At 41.3% G+C, this 19,968-nt stretch overlaps 1 protein-coding gene across 1 annotated transcript in view; it reads left to right on the forward strand.

Annotated features, from left to right (window-relative positions):
- The window catches only part of RBFOX1 (RNA binding protein, fox-1 homolog (C. elegans) 1), a 374,033-nt gene that overhangs the window by 246,897 nt on the left and 107,168 nt on the right, over positions 1–19,968 (forward strand). The window contains exons 4-6 of the mRNA XM_015563803.1: positions 634–687; positions 8,240–8,332; positions 10,088–10,148. Of these exons, the coding sequence (XP_015419289.1) occupies positions 634–687; positions 8,240–8,332; positions 10,088–10,148 (208 nt within the window). The remainder of the gene's footprint in view (positions 1–633; positions 688–8,239; positions 8,333–10,087; positions 10,149–19,968) is intronic.

Here is a 19,968-nt window from a genome sequence, read left to right on the forward strand (position 1 = left end):
TCCTGCTAATTGTCTAAGATATGTTTGTTTGTTTAACAACATGGAGAATCATCTGGAGAGAAGTACATTTCAGCCCGAGGTCTAATCACAACTGTGCTGGTGTGTGGATTCTGACGGGCGTCCGGGTAGTGGATCTTGCTTTTATCTGTTTGTACTTTACTTGTCTTACATGGCCTGGCTGTTTTATGAGGGCTTGGGATCAAAATCCCCAACCTCATCTTCCGCTTGGACATTTTACTACCCAAATCCCACTTCTTCAGGGTTTTTCTCCTGTGATTAGTGGAGTGACCTAGACGGGTCGGCAGATACATTAGCCATGTTTAATCTTTGCTGCTCAGTGCCTGGGAAAGCCATCCTGCACACATAAAGAAAGGAAAATAGAAATAACCTCTTGATTACCTATTTTGTACCAGGCAGGCCCCTACTCCGCTCTCCCACTCTGTGGGGCATGGAAATAACATGTGTGCTTGTTTTTTCAAGGGCACTGTTTAATGACAGCACAGAATAAAATGCAATATCTTTGTCTATTAAAAAAGAACAGAAGATTCTGACGTGGGGTACCATTACCAATGTGCATAATATGATTTCCTCCATTTTTCCTCTTGCTTATAAAATATTTCTATTTCTTTGCAGCAATTTGGTAAAATCTTAGATGTTGAAATTATTTTTAATGAGCGAGGCTCCAAGGTAAGCAACTTAATTCACTTTAGAATCGTTTAGCTTATTGTAAAACGCTTGTTATGAATAATGGGAAACAACTGCACTGTTTTAATCAGCACGTGGTGAAAATACCCTTCATGGGGAATTCCTTTCGAGACCACTTCCGGTTTCCAAAATCGTGGGGAAATGCATTGGGTTCAGTTTTAAACATAGAAGGGGGTCATTTAGAATGGCTGTTTTAGATCTGTCTATCTATTTATAGATCAAGTTTCCAGAGGAAAATTACCCATGCTTAAAAAAATAATGTTGTTGGTACATTTTTGTTTTTCAGTGATAATTATGTTCTTTATATTAAAAAGTGAGTTGATAGTCTCATGAGCAGGTAAATATGTGATTATTCTGTATTAATAAAGTGCAGTTATTTTCCTGGGTTGTAGGGGAGAAAAATTCATATACACCAACCTTTTGAATCTAGTTTTATTCATTTGTGTGCTTATTACCAGTTCACATTTTGCAATTTCCCGCTGCTTTGATTTTGTTTTTTCTAGGAAACCAAATTTTAAGTGGATTTTCCTAGAGCGCACAGTATTCATAAAAATCTGTGGTTATATGAATAGGCTCCAGCACTTTCAAAGTGGAAATATGTTGGGATAGAAAAATAAAGGCCGAACTTTTCCAAAGCATCCCCTGTTCAGGGGTCACCTGCGTGTGGTCCCCCAGCCGGCACCTCAGCATCACCTGGGAGCTGATAAGAAATGCAAATTCTCGGGCTCCAAACCCGATCTAGTGAGTCAGAAACTCCGAAAGCAGGGCCCAGCCATCTGTGCTTTAATAAATCTCCCAGGCCTATTATTAACGTCACAAATGTCGAGTGTTCTTGTTTTAGGCAAATGCCAACGCTTCCTCTGAAGGCTCAGTGCCCTCTGCCCACTGGTGTTTTGTGGGTGCGAAAGTGTCCTCCTTCCACCCGCACCCACAGGGAACTCAGGAACCCCATCAGAGTCTCCTGGAGGGAAACAGCGCCCTCAGCATAGCAGCAGAGACCGAGGGGGAACTGGAAGATGCTGTAAGAGCAGCGTATTGACCTCCGCAGCCACACGGGAAACACATGCAGTAACTGGGCTGTTTCCAGAGAAACACAGGGCCACAGGGAGCTTACGCTCCCTTCTACTCCCCTCCTCTGATTGCGAAAGTGGGGATTGAAAGAACATGCTTACAATTGACAGTAGCTAAGTATGTAAACAGCCCAAGTGCCCATCAGTAGACACCTGGGTAAAAAGCTGTGATGCATGTACCCATGGAATACCATGCAGCAGTGAAAAAGAAGGATCTCTTACCCCTTGAGAGAGCATGGAGGGACCTGGAGAGTATTTTGCTGAGTGAAATAAGCCAGTCAGAGAAAGACAAGTATCACATGATCTCACTCATATGTGGAGTCTAATGACCAAAATAAACTGATGCATAAAATAGATCCAGAGGCAGAAGCTTAGGATAGACCGTGGAATCTCAGAGGGAAAGCAGGGGAAGGTGGGTGGGTGGGAAGAGATCAACCAAAGAACTTGTATGCATATATGCATAACCCATGGACACAGACAATAGGGTGGTGAAGGCCTGGGGTGGGGTGTGGGGGAAAGCTAGTAGGAGTGAATACAGGGGTAGGGGGGGAAGCGGGGAGGACAGGGGGCATATGTAATATTTTCAACAATAAAGATTTAATTTTTTAAAAAGTCATATCTAAAAAAAAAACAAAACAGAAAGTGCTCAGCAGGTACAGAGAGATACTGATATTAGCCCATCACTCCCCTCACACAGGCAATTTGGGACAAGTCAGTGTCCAGGGAGGGCTGCTCAGAGGAACGGGTTTGTCTAAGGTAGCAAGTGCCATTTGCATTTATCATCCCCTGGACAGCCTGTACCCCTCACTCCTGCGTAGATTTAGTAGTAACTGAATAGGATAATGCCAATGGCATTGAGGGAAGGAAATTCCAGTGTCCCCCTCTCCACAGCCAAAACGACGTTGTGAGTTGCCAGCTGAGTCAGATGCATCAATCCATTATAGTCTCTATCATGTTCTGCTAGTTCAGGGACCTCGCCACTCTATCATTTCAGACCTTTTGCCCTCGTTCTTGTAATGTGTTGGCAGTTTGACCTCTAGGCTCAGGGACAGAGAAGTAAGCTCTCTTTCTGCTTCTCGTATGGAAGTCATCACAGGGACTATGTCTACCCCTGCAAAGCCGAGTGCATGAATAGGAAAATGAGCCCAGTGTCATCCTTTACACTCAAGATTGAGGTATTCTGGGCAAAGCAATAGGAGAGAACCTGAAATGTTGGCCAACTTCCTTCTCATCTATGCCTGTAGCTCCACTATTTTTGAAGTATTTAATTTATACTTTGTTTGGTAACTTTTGCCAGTGGGAGAAAGCTATTTAATTCCTTTCCAGAGCTGTTTTGGGACATTAGGAGAATATCATTTGCTATTTTGAAAGTACAATGGCAGTGCTATTTTTAAGACTCTTCGTCATCCCCATGATTAGCCTGTCTCTGGGGCTTTCTGAATAAGACCACTTAAGTGGGCCTCATCCAGACACTGACTTTGTGGAACTGCTTTTTTTTTTAAATTTGGAAACATCAAAAATAGCCCCTCTCTGTCCGTGGGTCTGCTCCCTCTCAAAGACCCAGTCTGGTCTGGCAGGTGTCGGGGCTGACTGTTTAGGTATGGCTGAGAGTCATGGAGAAAGTCCATTTGGGATCTGCTAAAATGGGGACTGCAGCTCACACAGGGATATTTTTCCTACTTGACATTATCCTTTACAGGGAAAGGGCCTCTTTAGAGGAACGTTTCCATTTTAATGGCTGAAAAACCTGATCCGCTATTATGACCTCATTTTCATCATTGGGTGCTGGAGGGGCAGCCAGCAAGTGGGTGGACCCTAAGAGCTGGGAGCTCACCTCCTGGCTGCTCCCCAAGGCAGGTCACTCAATGCTCATTGAGTATGGTTAGGTGTTCTATGGGTGTTCGATGTGTGTGTGTTCGATGTGTGTGTGTGTGTGTGTGTGTGTGTGTGGTGTGTGGATACCTAGACGAGTGGTATCTATGTTATCCAGGAATGTGTAACATGAATAACGCATTCATCTAGGAATAGAAAGTGTACAAGATAACCACATTACAAAAAAAACAATAACAACAACCTATGCTCGTCTTTGTAAATGAGAACTAGATAGCATTTAGGAGTGAGAGGTGCTATAATTCGTTTTACTCCTAGGGGATTTAAAAACATATTATTTGGCTCTGAAATGTTTTATTTGAGGATACAGACAAATATAGCTACTTTTTTAATATGCCTGGGAAATATACAGGCTTGCCTTTTGCTCCATAGACATCTGTAAGTATGGGTTACATCCCAGGTACCAGATGGGCCAGTCAACCATGGGCTAGATGGGAGTGCTTCCCGTCATCTTCACAAACGCCTGAGCAGCAGGAAGGACAGGCCTAGGAGACAGACCTCTGCAGCGGAGGATGCTGTGCTCTGTGCTGAGGGAGAGGCTGCTGAAGCCCACCGGGCAGGCCAGTGTTGTTAGAAGTGGGAGGCTTCTGGGAGGAAGGGGCATGTAAGCTGAAGGAGAAAGATGGGTAAGAGTTCTCCAGGGAAAGGAAGGAGGGAAGATGTCCGAGGAGAAAGAGCTGCATGGACAAAGGTCAAAGAAGAAACAAGCTCTTAACTCCACAGGAAGATGAACCTTCAGAGCCTTATCAGCAGCTCCCTCGTACAGAGAGCAGTTTTCTGCACCAGACACTAGAGGGGTTGGATTTTCCTGTCAGGTGGAAAGTCAGTGTACTCATCCATCCTTCAGAGCTTTTGCGTGAGCTATAAAATGTATTTGCATTCATGCAAAAAAGGAAGTTATCACCTAAATGTATGCTACATGACCAAGTAGAAAAATAACTGCGGTTTGGGGAAATCAGAATTCACGATTCACCAAAAGCTTTAAAAATAACCAAGCCACGCTAGTCTGGTTGTCTCTCTTAAATTCATATTATCTGGCCTGTGGATCATTCCTTCCCATATTGGGGAACATGTCACAGACCCTCCTCTCCAGAAGCACAGTGCCTTTTTCAGCTACTCTTCACCTTTTTAAAAAAATATTATATATATATATATACACACACATATATCATGTGCCCTTGACCCAGGACCCTTCAGTCTGCAGGTCGATGCTCTATTTACTGAGCCAAACCAGCTAGGGCTGCACTCTTCATCTTTAAGGGACTACCCATCAGCATTACACACAGTTCCTCTGCTCCCCAAGCCAGGTCTACACTGTTCTTTTGTTCCCCTTGCTAAGACTGAGATAAAAGTATTCAAAATATCTTTAAGAAAGGCAAGTTGCTGGTTGCTTGCGATAGAATTCTGACCATGAGGCAGATCAAAAGAAACCACCTCAGCACCAGCTCGCAGCATTGCCTGGTACCTCTGCATGATGGAGAGGGTCCCTGAAAGTGGCCAGGTGAGGGTCTCTCTGGTTATGGTGAACTTCCCCAGGGGAGAATTCTGGCAGACATCTGACGCAGGAGGTCTGATCGCTCCTTTGGGTGGGGTATATGAAGGTCCAATGGAACAGGAAGGAAAGTCCCTTGGGTATTTGAGGGACTGTTTCTGGAGCAAGCTATTCATGAACCCAACTTCACACAATTTTGAACTCATCAGCTTGAATAGAGAAGTATTGAGAAGCTCAGAGAGAGAGAAGTTTAACAGAAATTGAGTACTACTACTACTAATAAAGTACTATCCTTACTTCCGCGGTATGGAGTCTTCCTCCCAACTTTCCTTGGGATTCAAAATATATTTGCATCTTCATCTTTATTCCTCCTTGGCATACACAATGCAGATTTCAGGCCAGGATGGTTTGCCTTGGGTTCAGACTAGATTCTTGACACTTGGTTCCTTGGCGTGATGTTAGGTAGGTTGAATGTTCAGATTCACCTACATTCTTCCCAGCACTATGGTGATAATGACTGCTAGTGCCCATAGACACCGATGATGCCACCAAGCCCTCTATCTATGACTGGAACTATGGAATTTTCTTCCTTGCCTAGTGAGAGAATTGCCTCCAGGACAGCCAGAATCCTGGTTTCCCTTAATACTTATTACCGTAAATGTATGGCATGGCTATGGATGCTAGGGAATTTGGATTATTGGTGAGGATGAGAACATTGCAATATGGTTTTGGCTGATCTAAGATCCAAATAATCGTGTCAGATAGATATTCACCTCAGAAACTCAACCCACTCCCTAGGTTTGCACTATAGACATCGGCGGTAAAATATTCTACTTCATACAAAGGATCGAAGCTTCTTTTGATGGTGCTTGGTGCTGAGAGGCCATGGGAACCCAGAGGCTGGACCACGCAGCAGCTTTTGTGACAGATTCCTGGGCTCCTCTTGGGGATTCTGATCTGGTGGCTACATGGCAGGGATCGGCATCTAAGTGTTTAATATGCTCCCGGTTCCTTCTGATGTGCAACTAAGTTTGGAACCCAGAGCCATCAAAGAGAGCAAACCTTCCAAATTATGTTGTTTGCTCATCAAAGAGCTATTATTATTTAGTTAGCACGTTTATTTGAGTACCAAACATAGGTATACCACCTAGAGTCCATCTCTTATGGAGCATATAATTTTATATTAATCAAATATTTCAGACCTATTTTTTTTTTATGTTGTTTGTTTTGTTTTGTTTTTGTTAATCCTCACCGAAGAATTGATTTCCAGAGACAGTGGTAGAAAGGGGGAGAAATAGAGAGAAATATCAATGAGAGACAGACACATCAATTGGCTGCCTCCTGCACATACCCTACCTGGGGCTGGGGATCGAGTTTGCAACTGAGGTACGTGCCCTTGACCAGAATCAAACCCATGACCCTTCAGTCTGAGGGCTGATGCTCTAACCACTGAGAAACCAGGCTAGGACAAACATTTCAGACCGATCTTAACCACAGATCCTCACCATGGGAAATGTTATGAAAGGTAATTCCGTCCACTTCCCAAATTAAAGAAATTTACTTTTTCACTATGCAATCCTGCCAGAGAGGCATGTCCTCTAGCTTGAATCCATTCACAGCTGGTGTCCTCTACAGAGGAGCCCACGCTGACACTGGAAAGTTCTCCATTAGGCAAGACCATGGGGCACCCTTCTCAAATGCCCTGAGCTTCAGAAAATGCTCTAGTGACCTTGTGAGTGATTGGAAGTTAACACTAGTTGGTTATGACTACCTATTACTTTTATTCGTAAAATAGATTATCTTCCTGCCCCAACTAAGCTTAAAGCCAGCATTTACCTTTACGCATAGTTGAAATATCCCCGCACATGGCATTATTTCACCTAGTTTACACTGTGAAAAACAGAACGAGCTGGGCAAATTGACACTGGCAGTGTTTCAAAAGGTTGGTGTATATATTTGAACAAGACGTACGCTTATTTTTAGGGGTTTTAAAAATAATGTGTCATATTTTCTGTACTCTTCTTAGGAACAGTGTCAGTGAAGAAAAAAAAAAAGATGGCTTTTGACAATGTAACGTTTAGTGGGCTTGTTTTTTGAGGCTGAAAAATTAACACAAAATTTGCCAGTGGTGAAGTGAAGGGTGTATGTTATCTACCAGTAGAAGAGGAAGTGCCCAGTGTTATCTTAGATAACATCCTATTAACAAAGAGGCTTTATTGTCTACCTGTTGATATGACAAATGAAAATCAACATAATGTGTTAGAACTTTATCATATGTTGACTCATTTCCCCTTTTGGTTAATAAGGTAGTCTGGGAAGTTGACAAATTTCTAAGCATGTATTTCATTTTTGGTGATGGGAGGGGGAAGTATTAATACAAAAGACTTACTTGAACTGTTTGCATTATTGATCAATTGATGTTTATTTCTATTCATTTCATGTGATTATTTTGTTTATTAGATCCAAGGGTTTAAGATTTATTATAAAAAAAGGTCTTTCCTTTTTTTTTAGGCTTCTGATTTTTATTTTTGAGAAGTAAAGGCTGTAGAATTGACCAATTTGAATAACCCTAAAACTGCATGAGGAAGAGATGTTCTTAAAACCACACGGCATGACTCTGTAGGCAATGTTAGAAGATTTTGGCATTCATTGTTGAATTCCATGCACACGTTTTATTTTACTTTATTCTTAATTTGCATGTCAAGAAAGTGGTTCCCTTTTTACTTTCCTTGTTATTTCATTTTATTCTCTGTGAAGACACCGTACATTTATTTTGATCTCATTTTCTTTTCGTTAGACTTATTTTCTTCTGTAGTGACATTTAGAAAGGTATTTTGGGTATCATTCTTTGAATTCTTCAGGGGTTACAGCTAACTGGTGACAGAAAAAAAAATATATATCTTGTTCACATTTGTTGCTTACTGATTGCACATCTTAGTACTCTTATAATTTCTCTAATTTGCATGTTACAGAACGGAAGCCAGGACAAGACATAGAAATTAAAGCGAGAGAACGTTACACAGTGGTCGTTGACTGAAATAATAATCTGCATGTTGTTTTCCCTTCTCCCTCCTGCATGCAGGGATTTGGTTTCGTAACTTTCGAAAATAGTGCCGATGCGGACAGGGCGAGGGAGAAATTACACGGCACCGTGGTAGAGGGCCGTAAAATCGAGGTGCATGTTCAAAATATTTTCCTTTACATCTTTTTGATAAATGTCTGCTTTCACGCTCATTCGTTGTTTCAGATGCATCATTGTGTCTTGTATGTGACCCTATTCCCTTCTCATTGTTTATATATATATATTTATATATTTATATATAAAAAGGAAAACTGGCCTTACTTTTTTTTTTCATTTTATTTTATTATGTTACTCTTATTACTGCTGAAAGGTGGATGGCAAACGTGAGACCAAAACAAGGTTAATCTGAAAGTTTTTTGATTTGATTTGATTTGATTATTTTATTTTCCATTCCCTCAAGCCAATGGGTGCAGTAGGTTCCAGACAGTGGAGAGAGTGTTGCAAAAACAGAACAAAATACAGAGCAGATTCTTTTTCTTTTTCTTTTCTTTTTCTTTCCACCGCAGGGTTGACGAGGGATCCACAGTGGTGTGCAAATTAAGCCAAATTGTGAAAGAAATAGCAATCGAAAGAACAACTTGTTTTATATTTGGAAAAAAATGAGAGGTTTTGTCTTTAAACCTTTCATTTTTTTTAAGAAGTCAAAGAAGCTCGAACCTTTGTATTCTTCTGATAATAAATTGAATAAGCAAACGGGATTTCCTGTTCAATATCTGGTTCCTCTTCATGGATAAAATTGATACTAAAATTCTGGTACTTAGAAATCTCCATCTCCTACCACTGGATCTCTCCCTCAACGTGGCCACAGGGTCATATTTGTTAAAACTTTAAGAAAAGAGAGAAAAAAAATACCAGTTACAAATGCTTTAGTCTTTGGAGTAAGATGTTGCATATTTTGCCTTTTATTTTCCCCCCTCGACGATAACGCTTAGGCCCCTCACCAAACTCTCAGTAACCATGGTAACTGTATACAAACCCATGCTGGCGATGGTGGTGAATGGTAAGTGGTGAAGTCCATCTGCCGTTACACGTATTTAGTGCTGATATCTCTATATACATATATATATACCACGTGACTTTTTTTGACTTGTCATATTAAGTTTTCTTGATGCTCTATTTTTTTGGATATTGGTACGCCTGTAATTGAGTGTACGTTCTAAGCTAGCCTGGAAGGCACTGACTGGATTGAGACATGACCGGTGCACATCTTACTCAGATCGTTAACTCCATATTGTGTTAAACAATGCACCCTCTCTTTTATCCTTTTGTTAGCTGTGACTTAAAGCTTGAATGATTTCGTTAATTCTTGCGATGTCAAAGGCTCTTGTTCCGAGTGTTGAATGCTAGATGTTGCTTTCCCCGATGGTTCTTCCCCCCCAACGTGTTGCACACGGCGAAAACTTGTTTGTCCCTTTTTTTGACATTTATGTTCCCTTGTACCTTGTCTCTCCCTTCTTCTACTCCACTGCATGTTCCTTCATATGAACTTTATTTTCTGTTTAAAAGCTATTGTTTCTGTGTTACCATGGAGTACACGCATGCTTTTAAATCTTCAATTATGCAGTTCCTTTTAATTTGCTTTTACTGTCTCCTTATTAAACTTAAATGATATGACATTGCTTTATTGAAATGATTTGTAAGTTAAAACGGTTATGAAGTAAATGTAATTATAAAAATGTATGATTTTTTTGTTATGCACCTACTGCCTTTTATAAATTAAAATGCATTTTAGTTTGTTCTGTTTTATTTTTTTTTTTAAGTAAGTAATCACAGTCATAATGCATGCAACTAATGGAACTGTGGGTTGGCCCCGGAATATGTGCTCACTTGAGTTTTCTGTGTGCATAGGTAAATAATGCTACAGCACGTGTAATGACAAACAAAAAGACTGTCAACCCTTATACAAATGGTGAGTACACACTGGCCTTTTACCAGAAATCGCCTGTGCCTCTGAACCTGCCAATAATTTCACTAGAGAGTCAGTTTCAACAAGCCCTGTTTGCCTTTGCATGCGAGGGTGTCCTTAATGCTGACCTGCTACAGGGAACCACCTGAGCCAATTACATCATTTCCCCAACGCGGGTGAGGTTAGTTTCGGGTTAACCTGCGTGCTCTTCTTCCAGCCTCTCTAGGATAGCTCCCATTTGGGGGTGAGATACATTTGGGAATTGGTTGGGTCATTTAATTTGTTGTTATAATAGTAAGTTGAGGGGGGGCGGGGATGGAGGCTTTTTGTTTGTTTGTTAGTTAACCATTACCTCATTGATCACTAGTCATTCTTGGATGTGTGGCTGCAGAATTTGTTCCTTCTTTGAGTCTCCTCTGGAGTTATTAGGCTTTTGAAGGGGCTTGGAGGTTCCCTCATGACGAGTTCCAGAGTGAGAGAAGAATGCGTGAGTGCTTGTTTCTTACTCTCTGGGCTGCCCAGCATCATTTTGGGTCAGGCGAGGATGTTTCACTGACCCCTCCGGACAGTGCATTCTGGCCCTCCTTAACGGCCAGGTGTCACAACACTCCCCACACTAAGAGCTCACGTATACATGGAAAGTCACTAGAAACATTCCAATATTTTGATTCTCTAATCCTCTGCAGGGTACATCTCTCTTAAGATATATAGGGAGAAAAACTGCTGATATGCTGATCACATACTTAATTGTACCAAATATTATAAAGAAAGTAATACAGTATTAAAGTGTATATGCTTAGGGGAATCTTATACCCATTAAAATGAGCAGAGTTAAAACTGAGAGAGCCCCATAATGAATGAACATTTTTTCAAATAAAAAATTATATGTATAGCATGATTTGAACTAAATTATGATGGGAATTACACCAAAATGGTAATGGCTGAATTGAATTGTGAGACTAGAAGATATTTTTTCTTTGTTTTATAGGTTTTTAAGAATAATTTTATTACTGTCATAAAGGGAAAGTATTGAATTTTCCATTTTTAACGTTTTAATTACACATAAAACATGGAAATGTAGAGTCCTTTGGAAAAAAGAAAGAAAGAATGAAACATTAACAAAAAGGCTAAAATATACTTTGAATAACAGCACTGCAACGGGGTTTCTTTTCTTCCTCTTCAGAGGAGGCCTCCATTACAGATCTATGTCTGTACTTTTATTTTGCATTTTTGCATGTATCTGGAGTAAGTATCTACTTACCACATTCACAGTATTGTGTACCTGCTTTTTATGTAAATGGTATCATGGTGTACATATCATTTTTAATTGGTGTTCATACATCCATTTGGAATTCTTTCAGTGTTAATACATACAGACCCAATTCATCCTTTTGAGTAGTTACATAATATTCCATACATGGATCTATGGGTTTATTCCACCATTCCATACTGATTGGATTTTTTTTTTTTTTTCTGTTATGATCATCAGCATTTGGTAGTTTTGGTCTTCTTCTTCTTCCTTGTGCCAGCAGCTGCCAAGTTGGCTCAATAATTTTGTTCATATTTTTAAAGGGGGCATCATTAAACAGACATATACTCTCAATATAATAGGAGAATTATTTATTCTGCTGACCCATTTTCTCAGCTCCAGCAGCCAAGACCTATCCTTAAACGGAATAGAAATTTCACAACAGACTTAGGATGCCCAGTGCTGCCACGAAGCCACCTCCGATTTATGGGTCCTGAAACCTTTCTACTTGGGTAAAAATGAGAGCTCTGCCACTTGCCAGAGTTAATACATGACAACATCACCCTGACTGTTGGGAACTTTAAAAAATTATGAAGTAGTGAGCATGTGTGTGTGCATGCACGTTCTCATGCATATGCATAGGTGCTCACGTGTACTGTTTATGAGAGGAAATGAAGTCAGGAAGCTAAATATTATTCCTTAAGCCATATGTATGCATATTTATTTTAAAGAAAGAGTTATTGATCAATGTCATACCCAGGGGCTGAAAACTGGACCTGTGGGATTTTGCATACAATTCAAAGCACGTTCATTAACAGCCAACATTTCTGGAATATTAACTGTGCGGCAGTAGGCGAAGCATATTAAATACCCAGGGCCCATAGGAAATCCTATAGAGAGGAAATAGTTATCCCAATTTTAAAGATGCAGAAACTGAGGCTAGACAAGAGGAAGTAATTAGTGAAGTCATTTGCTCTTGTTGTGAAGTAACAAGATCTCTGGCCATGCCTGTGTGTATGTGAATGTGTTACTTTCCCCATCATCTAACCAAAGAGCACTCAAATAGCAACCGGCGACAATAACACAAGGCTATTCAGTGTGGACCCCAACTTCCTGCCAGATGTTGGCATAAGCAGCCCACATCCCATTCCTGGTAGCCATGCATTCTTAATTTCCAAGAATGAATCACGTGGACCTCTCTTCCATATACCTAAAAGGAGCTACTCAGAAGCTTATCCTGACACGTGGACTGAGTGTGATACCTAAAGGGTCCATGGACAGTCACAGAAGAACCTACTTAGAAAATCCAATGCAAATTCTAATTACATAAAGATAGTGGGAGCCCTTGAAGACCTTTGGTATTCAAAGAAAGCGGTTCTCAACATTTTTTCCAATTGCTAGTTCATGAGTATCATCACTACAAAGACATTTCTGATAAATTGTAATACAATGTAACTGAAAGTATACAGAGACCCTCTTCGATCCTTAACAAGAGTGGTAGGAGGGGATATTATCAACACACACACACACACGCACACTCACACACACACACACACACACAAGAAAGTGGTAACTATGTGGAATGATGGCTATGCTAATTAGCTTGAGTGTGACAGATATTTTACAAAGTATGAGAATATTAAATCAACAAGTTGTACACCTTAATTGTGTACTAATTTTAGTTGTCAGTTATACCTCAATAAAGCTAGGGAAAAAGAAAAGTCAGGACCAATGAAGTCACAGTGAAAGGAGAAAATTAAGTGATCTATGAGATTCATTAGTTATCTTATTCATTCTCACAAAACATCAAACTTACATTCAGCAAAATTATACATTACTGGAGTCATCACACTTTTAAGGTCATCTTCAAATGGTGAAATATAACTATTAATACCAACATCACAGCCATGCATTCCTTCAGTCATGTAGCCAACAAAAGTTTGAGTAGCTACCAAGTTTCCAACGATTAATAAGATTGGACCCCAAGTGCAATGAGACGGATGGCTAGAAGACTGTGCTATGGAAGACCAAAGTTAATACTCTCGTGGAGGACGTGGATCCCCAGAACAGTTAACTTGGGTATAAGAGGAGACTATAGAATGACATGTAAGGATTTGGAAACTCTACCCATCAGAAAGCTCCACAAACAGAAAATTGGGCTACTTCCATATTGCTGATTTTGCCTGAGGATTCCAATACTTGGAGAGGAGTTGGGGTTTACTCTGCTCTTTGGAAGTTAAATGCTTGCTTGGCAACACAAGTTGAGAACTAGATTCTCAGGGATTTCCTAGATATTGGAGAAGCGTGGGGGTTGGCTGGGGGTCTTTTATTTCTTAGAGATCTGAGGAAGGATAAAAACTAGACAAAGACACTATATAGAGAGGTGGGTTTTGGTATCAGCTTTGCTTTTCTCTAGCTACTGACCGACAGGCAGGTTGCTTAAGCTCTCCACACACCAGTATTCTCAAGTGGGAATTGCAGACGTAATAGGATTCACTACGTAGGATATCTATGACTATTATGGGAGATAAAGTACTCAACACAGTGCCAGGGAACAGAGTGCCCTAAAAATTCAATGACATGATAATCTCAACAATAGGTAGCCATCTCCAGCGTTTTTTGCTATAGGTAGTAAGTTGCATTTTCTGACAAACATACTAGTTTAAGGATCAAATATTCAGGTGCCGGTAGAGGCTAGGCAGGTAAAATAAGTGAGCAAACAGAGAAGGCCAGAGAAACGCACAGTCCTTTTAGATTATCTTACACCTACACACTGGGAAAAGCAAGGCATTTCTTTACTAGAAGGAAAAACAGCACATGGTAACAATGAAAGACTGCCAACATTTATCCTCCAAGCCAGGCACACACTAGGGAGTAGTGGTGACTCGGACTAACTGGGAGTTTAATGGGGTCTCTGTTCACTTCCAGCCATCTAAAGTTGCCCTTTCTAATAATGTTTCGAGAGAACCAGAAATCCTGTATTGTAGATGAAATCTAAACGTTGAGAATAAATATATGTGGCAGAAAAAGGGAAAAAAAATGAACGAAAGAAATAAGGGAAGAAAGGAAGGAAGGAATGAAGGGAGGGAGGAAGGGAGGAAGGGAGGGAGGGAGGGAGGGAGGAAGGAAGGAAGGAAGGAAGGAAGGAAGGAAGGAAGGAAGGAAGGAAGGAAGGAAGGAAAAGAAAGAGAGATATACTAAGTGAACCAAACACAATGTGCCACTAACTTTTTTTTCACTTGGGGCACTACCCGATGCCCCATGTCAATGACCAGGCCCTGGTATCCTCAGTACATGTTTTTAGAAAACATTGATGTGCAGGTTTGGGAAATTCCTGTGGTGCATTTAAGGATACTTTCTTAAATGTATTTCTTTGATATCTAATCTAGTGTTAAGAAACATTCAAACCTGTAAAGAATTTTTGTGAGTTAATTTGAACTAAACTGTTGACAATTGCCAGGAAACAGAATTTCAAAATATTGAGATAATGCTCTGGAGAACAGTGGTTTTTCACATATTTTATAAATTACCCACAAAGGAGGAGAATGTAAGACTGGGTTACATGAAATCCATTGGTGATAGTTTAGGGAGGTGGGAGAAAGCAAAGTGGGGAAATCTCTGGGATTGGATAAGAAGTAAAATGAAAGACACATCTTCTTTCACATAGGTGGGCATAGGATAGTTAAGTCAACAATTAACATGACAATAACAATGAGGGAATTTGTGATCTCTGTCTTGTGGTTGTGCCTTGAAGGATCCCAAAAAAGGGAAGTTGCAAGTTACCCTGATAGTCCAAAAATAGGTTATCTAGTTGCAAAAAGACCCTAGGCTCAGCTAAGATCCATTAACATGACAACAATAACAATGAGGGAATTTGTGATCTCTGTCTTGTGGTTGTGCCCTGAAGGATCCCGAAAAAGGGAAGTTACAAGTTACCCTGATAGTCCAAAAATAGGTTATCTAGTTGCAAAAAGACCCTAGGCTCAGTTAGGTACCACAACTTCTAAGATCAAAGTTGATTTTGTCAGGGAAGATACCAGCCTAGGACATGACTACCCCCAAATAGACTGCTTTTTAATGAAAAAGCTTTAATTTCAGACCATCCTTTGTGGTTACTTTAGGTCTCTGAGTTTGCAAGGCTGCCACACAGGCCCTCCCCACGGTAGTCAAATTAGCATGTGGCCCCTTTACATCCATAACAGTAAAGCCCTAGAGAAGGCCTGTTCAGTTTTTGTTTTTTGGTGTGTTTTTTTGTTTGTTTGTGGGGGGTCTTTGTGTGTGTGTGTGGGGGGGGGGATGGGTGTACACATTCAGACTTGCCTTTTAACACCTAATAGAGCATTGGTTCTCAACCTGTGGGTCGCGACCCCTCTGGGGTCAAATGAGCCTTTCACAGGGGTCGCCTAAGACCTTCGGAAAACACATATATAATTACATATTGTTTTTGTGATTAATCACTATGCTTTAATTATGTTCAATTTGTAACAATGAAAATACATCCTGCATATCAGATATTTACATTATGATTCATAACAGTAGCAAAATTATAGTTATGAAGTAGCAAGGAAAATAATTTTATGGTTGGGGGTCACCACAACATGAGGAACTGTATTAAAGGGTCGTGGCATTAGGAAGGTTGAGAACCACTGTAATAGAATCTTAGTTAACAGCAGGCATGTTAGCCAGCGTTTTTATGGGAAACTGGCAGATGACCTTTGAGAAGCTGAACTTGAGGATGGGAGCACTGATTTAGAGGTGGCCCCTCCAGGCCCAGCCACAGAGGGGTCTCTCTAAACAGCTCCTGCATGTGGTATGGAGAGAGACCCCCACGAGTCCTGTCTCTGCTCCACTGCCTTGTTTTATGGGGGGCCCTGGGAGGCCGGGAGTGGTGGGTTTAATCAGCTGTTCTCTTTTTGTGGTAAGCCTCATTGTTCGGTTTAATGTCCTTGATCAAAATCTGTGAATATGTAAGGCCTGGGGATGTACACAAACTGCCTGAGAAATTAAAACTGGGATCATTTTGTCCGTCTTCCTGACAGTGCAGGCTCCTGTCTCCAGCAGGGTTATCCCAAGGGTCTCTTCCAGGTACTAGATGGAGTCACAGGGACTAGGAGGCCATTTGCATGCAGTTTGCATACATTTACATAAGCCTGTCTGAGCCCTGTAAGTCTGAACAGAGGTGATTTTCAAGGGCTGGATTCTTATTACCTTTCCCTTGAAGACTGTCACCCGTAACGGGGTCCTTCTTTATTAAATGTATATCAGGAAGCAGGTCGTTGGAGGTTGAAAGAAGATAGAATCCTAACCAAAAGGGAATGAGTCTATTAGGAAAAGCTTTATATTCTTTTAGTTCCTTTAGAGCAAAACTAAGTATGTATGGAGCACCGACTATTCACCAGATGCATTTTTAGATGCTGGGAATTCATATTGGATGTCAGACCTGCTCACTTTACCAGTAATTCTAGTAAAAGAGATGGTTATAAAAACAATTAACAAGCAGAGAAAGAAAAAAGATAACTCCAGGTAGTGTTAACAGCCGTACAGGAAATAAAACTGGGAACTGAATCAGGGAGTAGCTCAAAGGCAGTGAAGGGAGTGGCATTAAATAGCTTTCCCTGGGAAGACACAGGAGACCTAATCAGGTCAAAGTTGTCAAGAGTGAAGGGGTCAGTTTAGACCAGCCGTGGGCAAACTACGACCCGCGGGCCGGATCCGCCCGTTTGAAATGAATAATACTAAAAAAAAAATAAAAGACCGTACCCTTTTATGTAATGATGTTTACTTTGAATTTATATTAGTTCACACAAACACTCCATCCATGCTTTTGTTCCGGCCCTCCGGTCCAGTTTAAGAGCCCATTGTGGCCGTAGCCGGTTTGGCTCAGTGGATAGAGCATCGGCCTGCGGACTGAAGGGTCCCAGGTTCGATTCCGGTCAAGGGCATGTACCTTGGTTGCGGGCATATCTCCAGTGGGGAGTGTGCAGGAGGCAGCTGATCGATGTTTCTCTCTCATCGATGTTTCTAACTCTCTATCTCTCTCCCTTCCTCTCTGTAAAAATCAATAAAATATATTTAAAAAAAAAAACATTCAAAAAAAAAAAAAAGAACCCATTGTGGTCCTGAGTCAAAAAGTTTGCCCACCCCTAGGCTAGATAGATAGAGGAGAAAGAGAATAGATAGCAGATAGATAGCAGATAGATAGATAGACAGGCAGAGGGAGAGGTTACTTGGTCCAAGGAAATGAGGAAGAGAAAAGCAGATGAGAGAAACATGATTTTTTAGGCCATCTTACATACCTCTGAAAAATCTCTTTCTTTGAGGAAATGAAAGACCTTTGGTATAACTTCTCTTTGACAGTTACATCAAAGTGAATTGATGGGTCCACACCCAGTGAATGGTGAGTGCAAATGAAGAATTCAAGACAGCTGATAAGGATGCCTACAAGAAAAACCTCACTTGAGTAGTATTAAAAAACCTGGTCTCCACTGCCAGTAAAAGTGGGGCAGAGGGAAGAAGGGGCAATAAGTAAATAATTCATTTAATATAGCTCCATATAGATTTCTTTCACAAACTCAAGATTTCTATGGACTAGAAAGAGAATGTTAAATATGGTTAGGTAACGCTGTAGCTTTATTTGCAATCAGTTTTCTCTCTTTAAAAAAAAAAAATTCAAATAACTTGCTGTGAACATCCGTTCCCAGGCTCTCATGAGTTGGGTATTTTCTTCTTTGAGAAGCAGTGAGATTTTAGCTGGCCAAATTGAAGTCATTCTCTGCATTCATAGGACACACATTTTGAAATCTTTGGGGCAATATTTATTTTTATATCACTATAGAAACTCCTAAAAGACAAGATGTGGTTCATGTGAGAGAGGAAGTTGTCAGTATGAAGTTTAAAAACCATTGGGACAATAGGTATCAGAATTTTATGTCTCTTTCTGTAGGTCTGAAATATGACTAAGGATTTCCCATTAAGAAGTCTCCCAATAATTCAAAGACAACCTTTTGAAAAACTCTATCCTAAGAACAGCGTGGGGACTGTAAACAGGCTAGCTTATTAAAGTTGGAACTGAAAGTTCATAGAAACCAAACATTTTCTCAGAATATTCTAGAAAGTCCTTAAGTCCACTGGAGGCATATCTGTTGAGATGTTGGAGCCTCTTAGTGGGTCAGTAGATTTTGGTCACCTCTCAGTTGTTCTTACAGGCACATCACTTAGGTCAGACATTGGGGTATCATACCTCTCCCTTCTGGAAAGAGCTGAGAGTTCTTCTCGGCAGAAACACCTTCCCACAATCCCAACTTTCATCACTGCCTTTGCTCAGGGACATTCACTCGAAGCCTCCTGTGTTTGACCTTCAGCCCAAGGACACAGGTTTTCCACAAAAGGCAGCACACCTGTCCTTCACTGCCTTTCAGGAGTTCCATATAATGGATGTTTTCATAAAGGCATGCCAACAGGGGCAGGAAACGATCACAAAACCCTAAAACATGCTCATTCTTCTGAGATTGTTCCCTGAATAGTGTCCAGTGGGTCTCTCATAAGGGTAGCTTCAGGATTGGCAAATATTCTTCTATGCTGTTTTCTTGAGTAAAAGTTTTTGAAGGGCCATGATTCATTTGACAGAAAATGCTCCTTCCAAAACTTTTGGAAAATTACAGCATTCTGATCATCTCATATACAGGTTATTTGAAAGTCACCTTAGATATCATGCATGTATTGATTAGGAATTGTTATGGCTCTTGAAGGCAACTGAAATATATCCCATATTTAATCTCTACCAGATAAATGTCATTTTCTTTAGGATTTAAAAAACACTTTGGAAGTGTACAGTCTCCGGGTCATAGTTGGGAATTACAATTATCATAATACTAGCGACTAGGGAAGAGCCTGAGTCACTCCTCGGCTCATCTTGGCCCTGCTGTGCCTGCTGCCACTGCTTGGTAGGCTCACTGATCAGTGCTCCTGCATTGAGCATCTGCCCCCTAATGGCCAATGAATATCATAGCGACCTGTGGACCTGTCATTCGGTTGGTCAGTTGCTTTGGCTTTTATATTTATAGACTATAGACCCAGTGCAGGAATTCGTGCATGGGTGGGGTCCCTAGGCCTGGCTAGCGATCAGGGCTGATAGGGCCGGACCGATGGGGGCTGGGCCGATCGGAATCGGGGCCTGCCAGCCAGGGGGTGAAGGATGGGGGAAGGGACCGTGGGAGGTTGGCCGGCCCTTATCGGGATGGGTCAGGGCCAGCTGGCTGTGGGGAGAGACCAGCTGGGTGGGGAGGAAATGCAGGAGGTTGGCTGGCCAGGGAGAGGGACCTGGGGAGGTAGGCTGTGGGAGCACACTGACCACCAGGGAGCAGCTCCTGCATTGAGTGTCTGCACCCTGGTGGTCAGTGCGCATCATAGCAACTGGTCGACCGGTCGTTCCTGTCTTTCTAGTCTTCAGTCGTAATGGTCACTTAGGCTTTTATAAATATACTAGAGGCCTGGTGCACAAAAATTTGTTCACTCGGGCGGGGAGGGAGGGTCCCTCAGCCCAGCCTGTGCTCTCTCGCAGCCTGGGACCCCTCG

This window comes from Myotis davidii, unplaced genomic scaffold (genome assembly GCF_000327345.1).
Source record: "Myotis davidii unplaced genomic scaffold, ASM32734v1 scaffold639, whole genome shotgun sequence".
NCBI lineage: Eukaryota > Metazoa > Chordata > Mammalia > Chiroptera > Vespertilionidae > Myotis > Myotis davidii.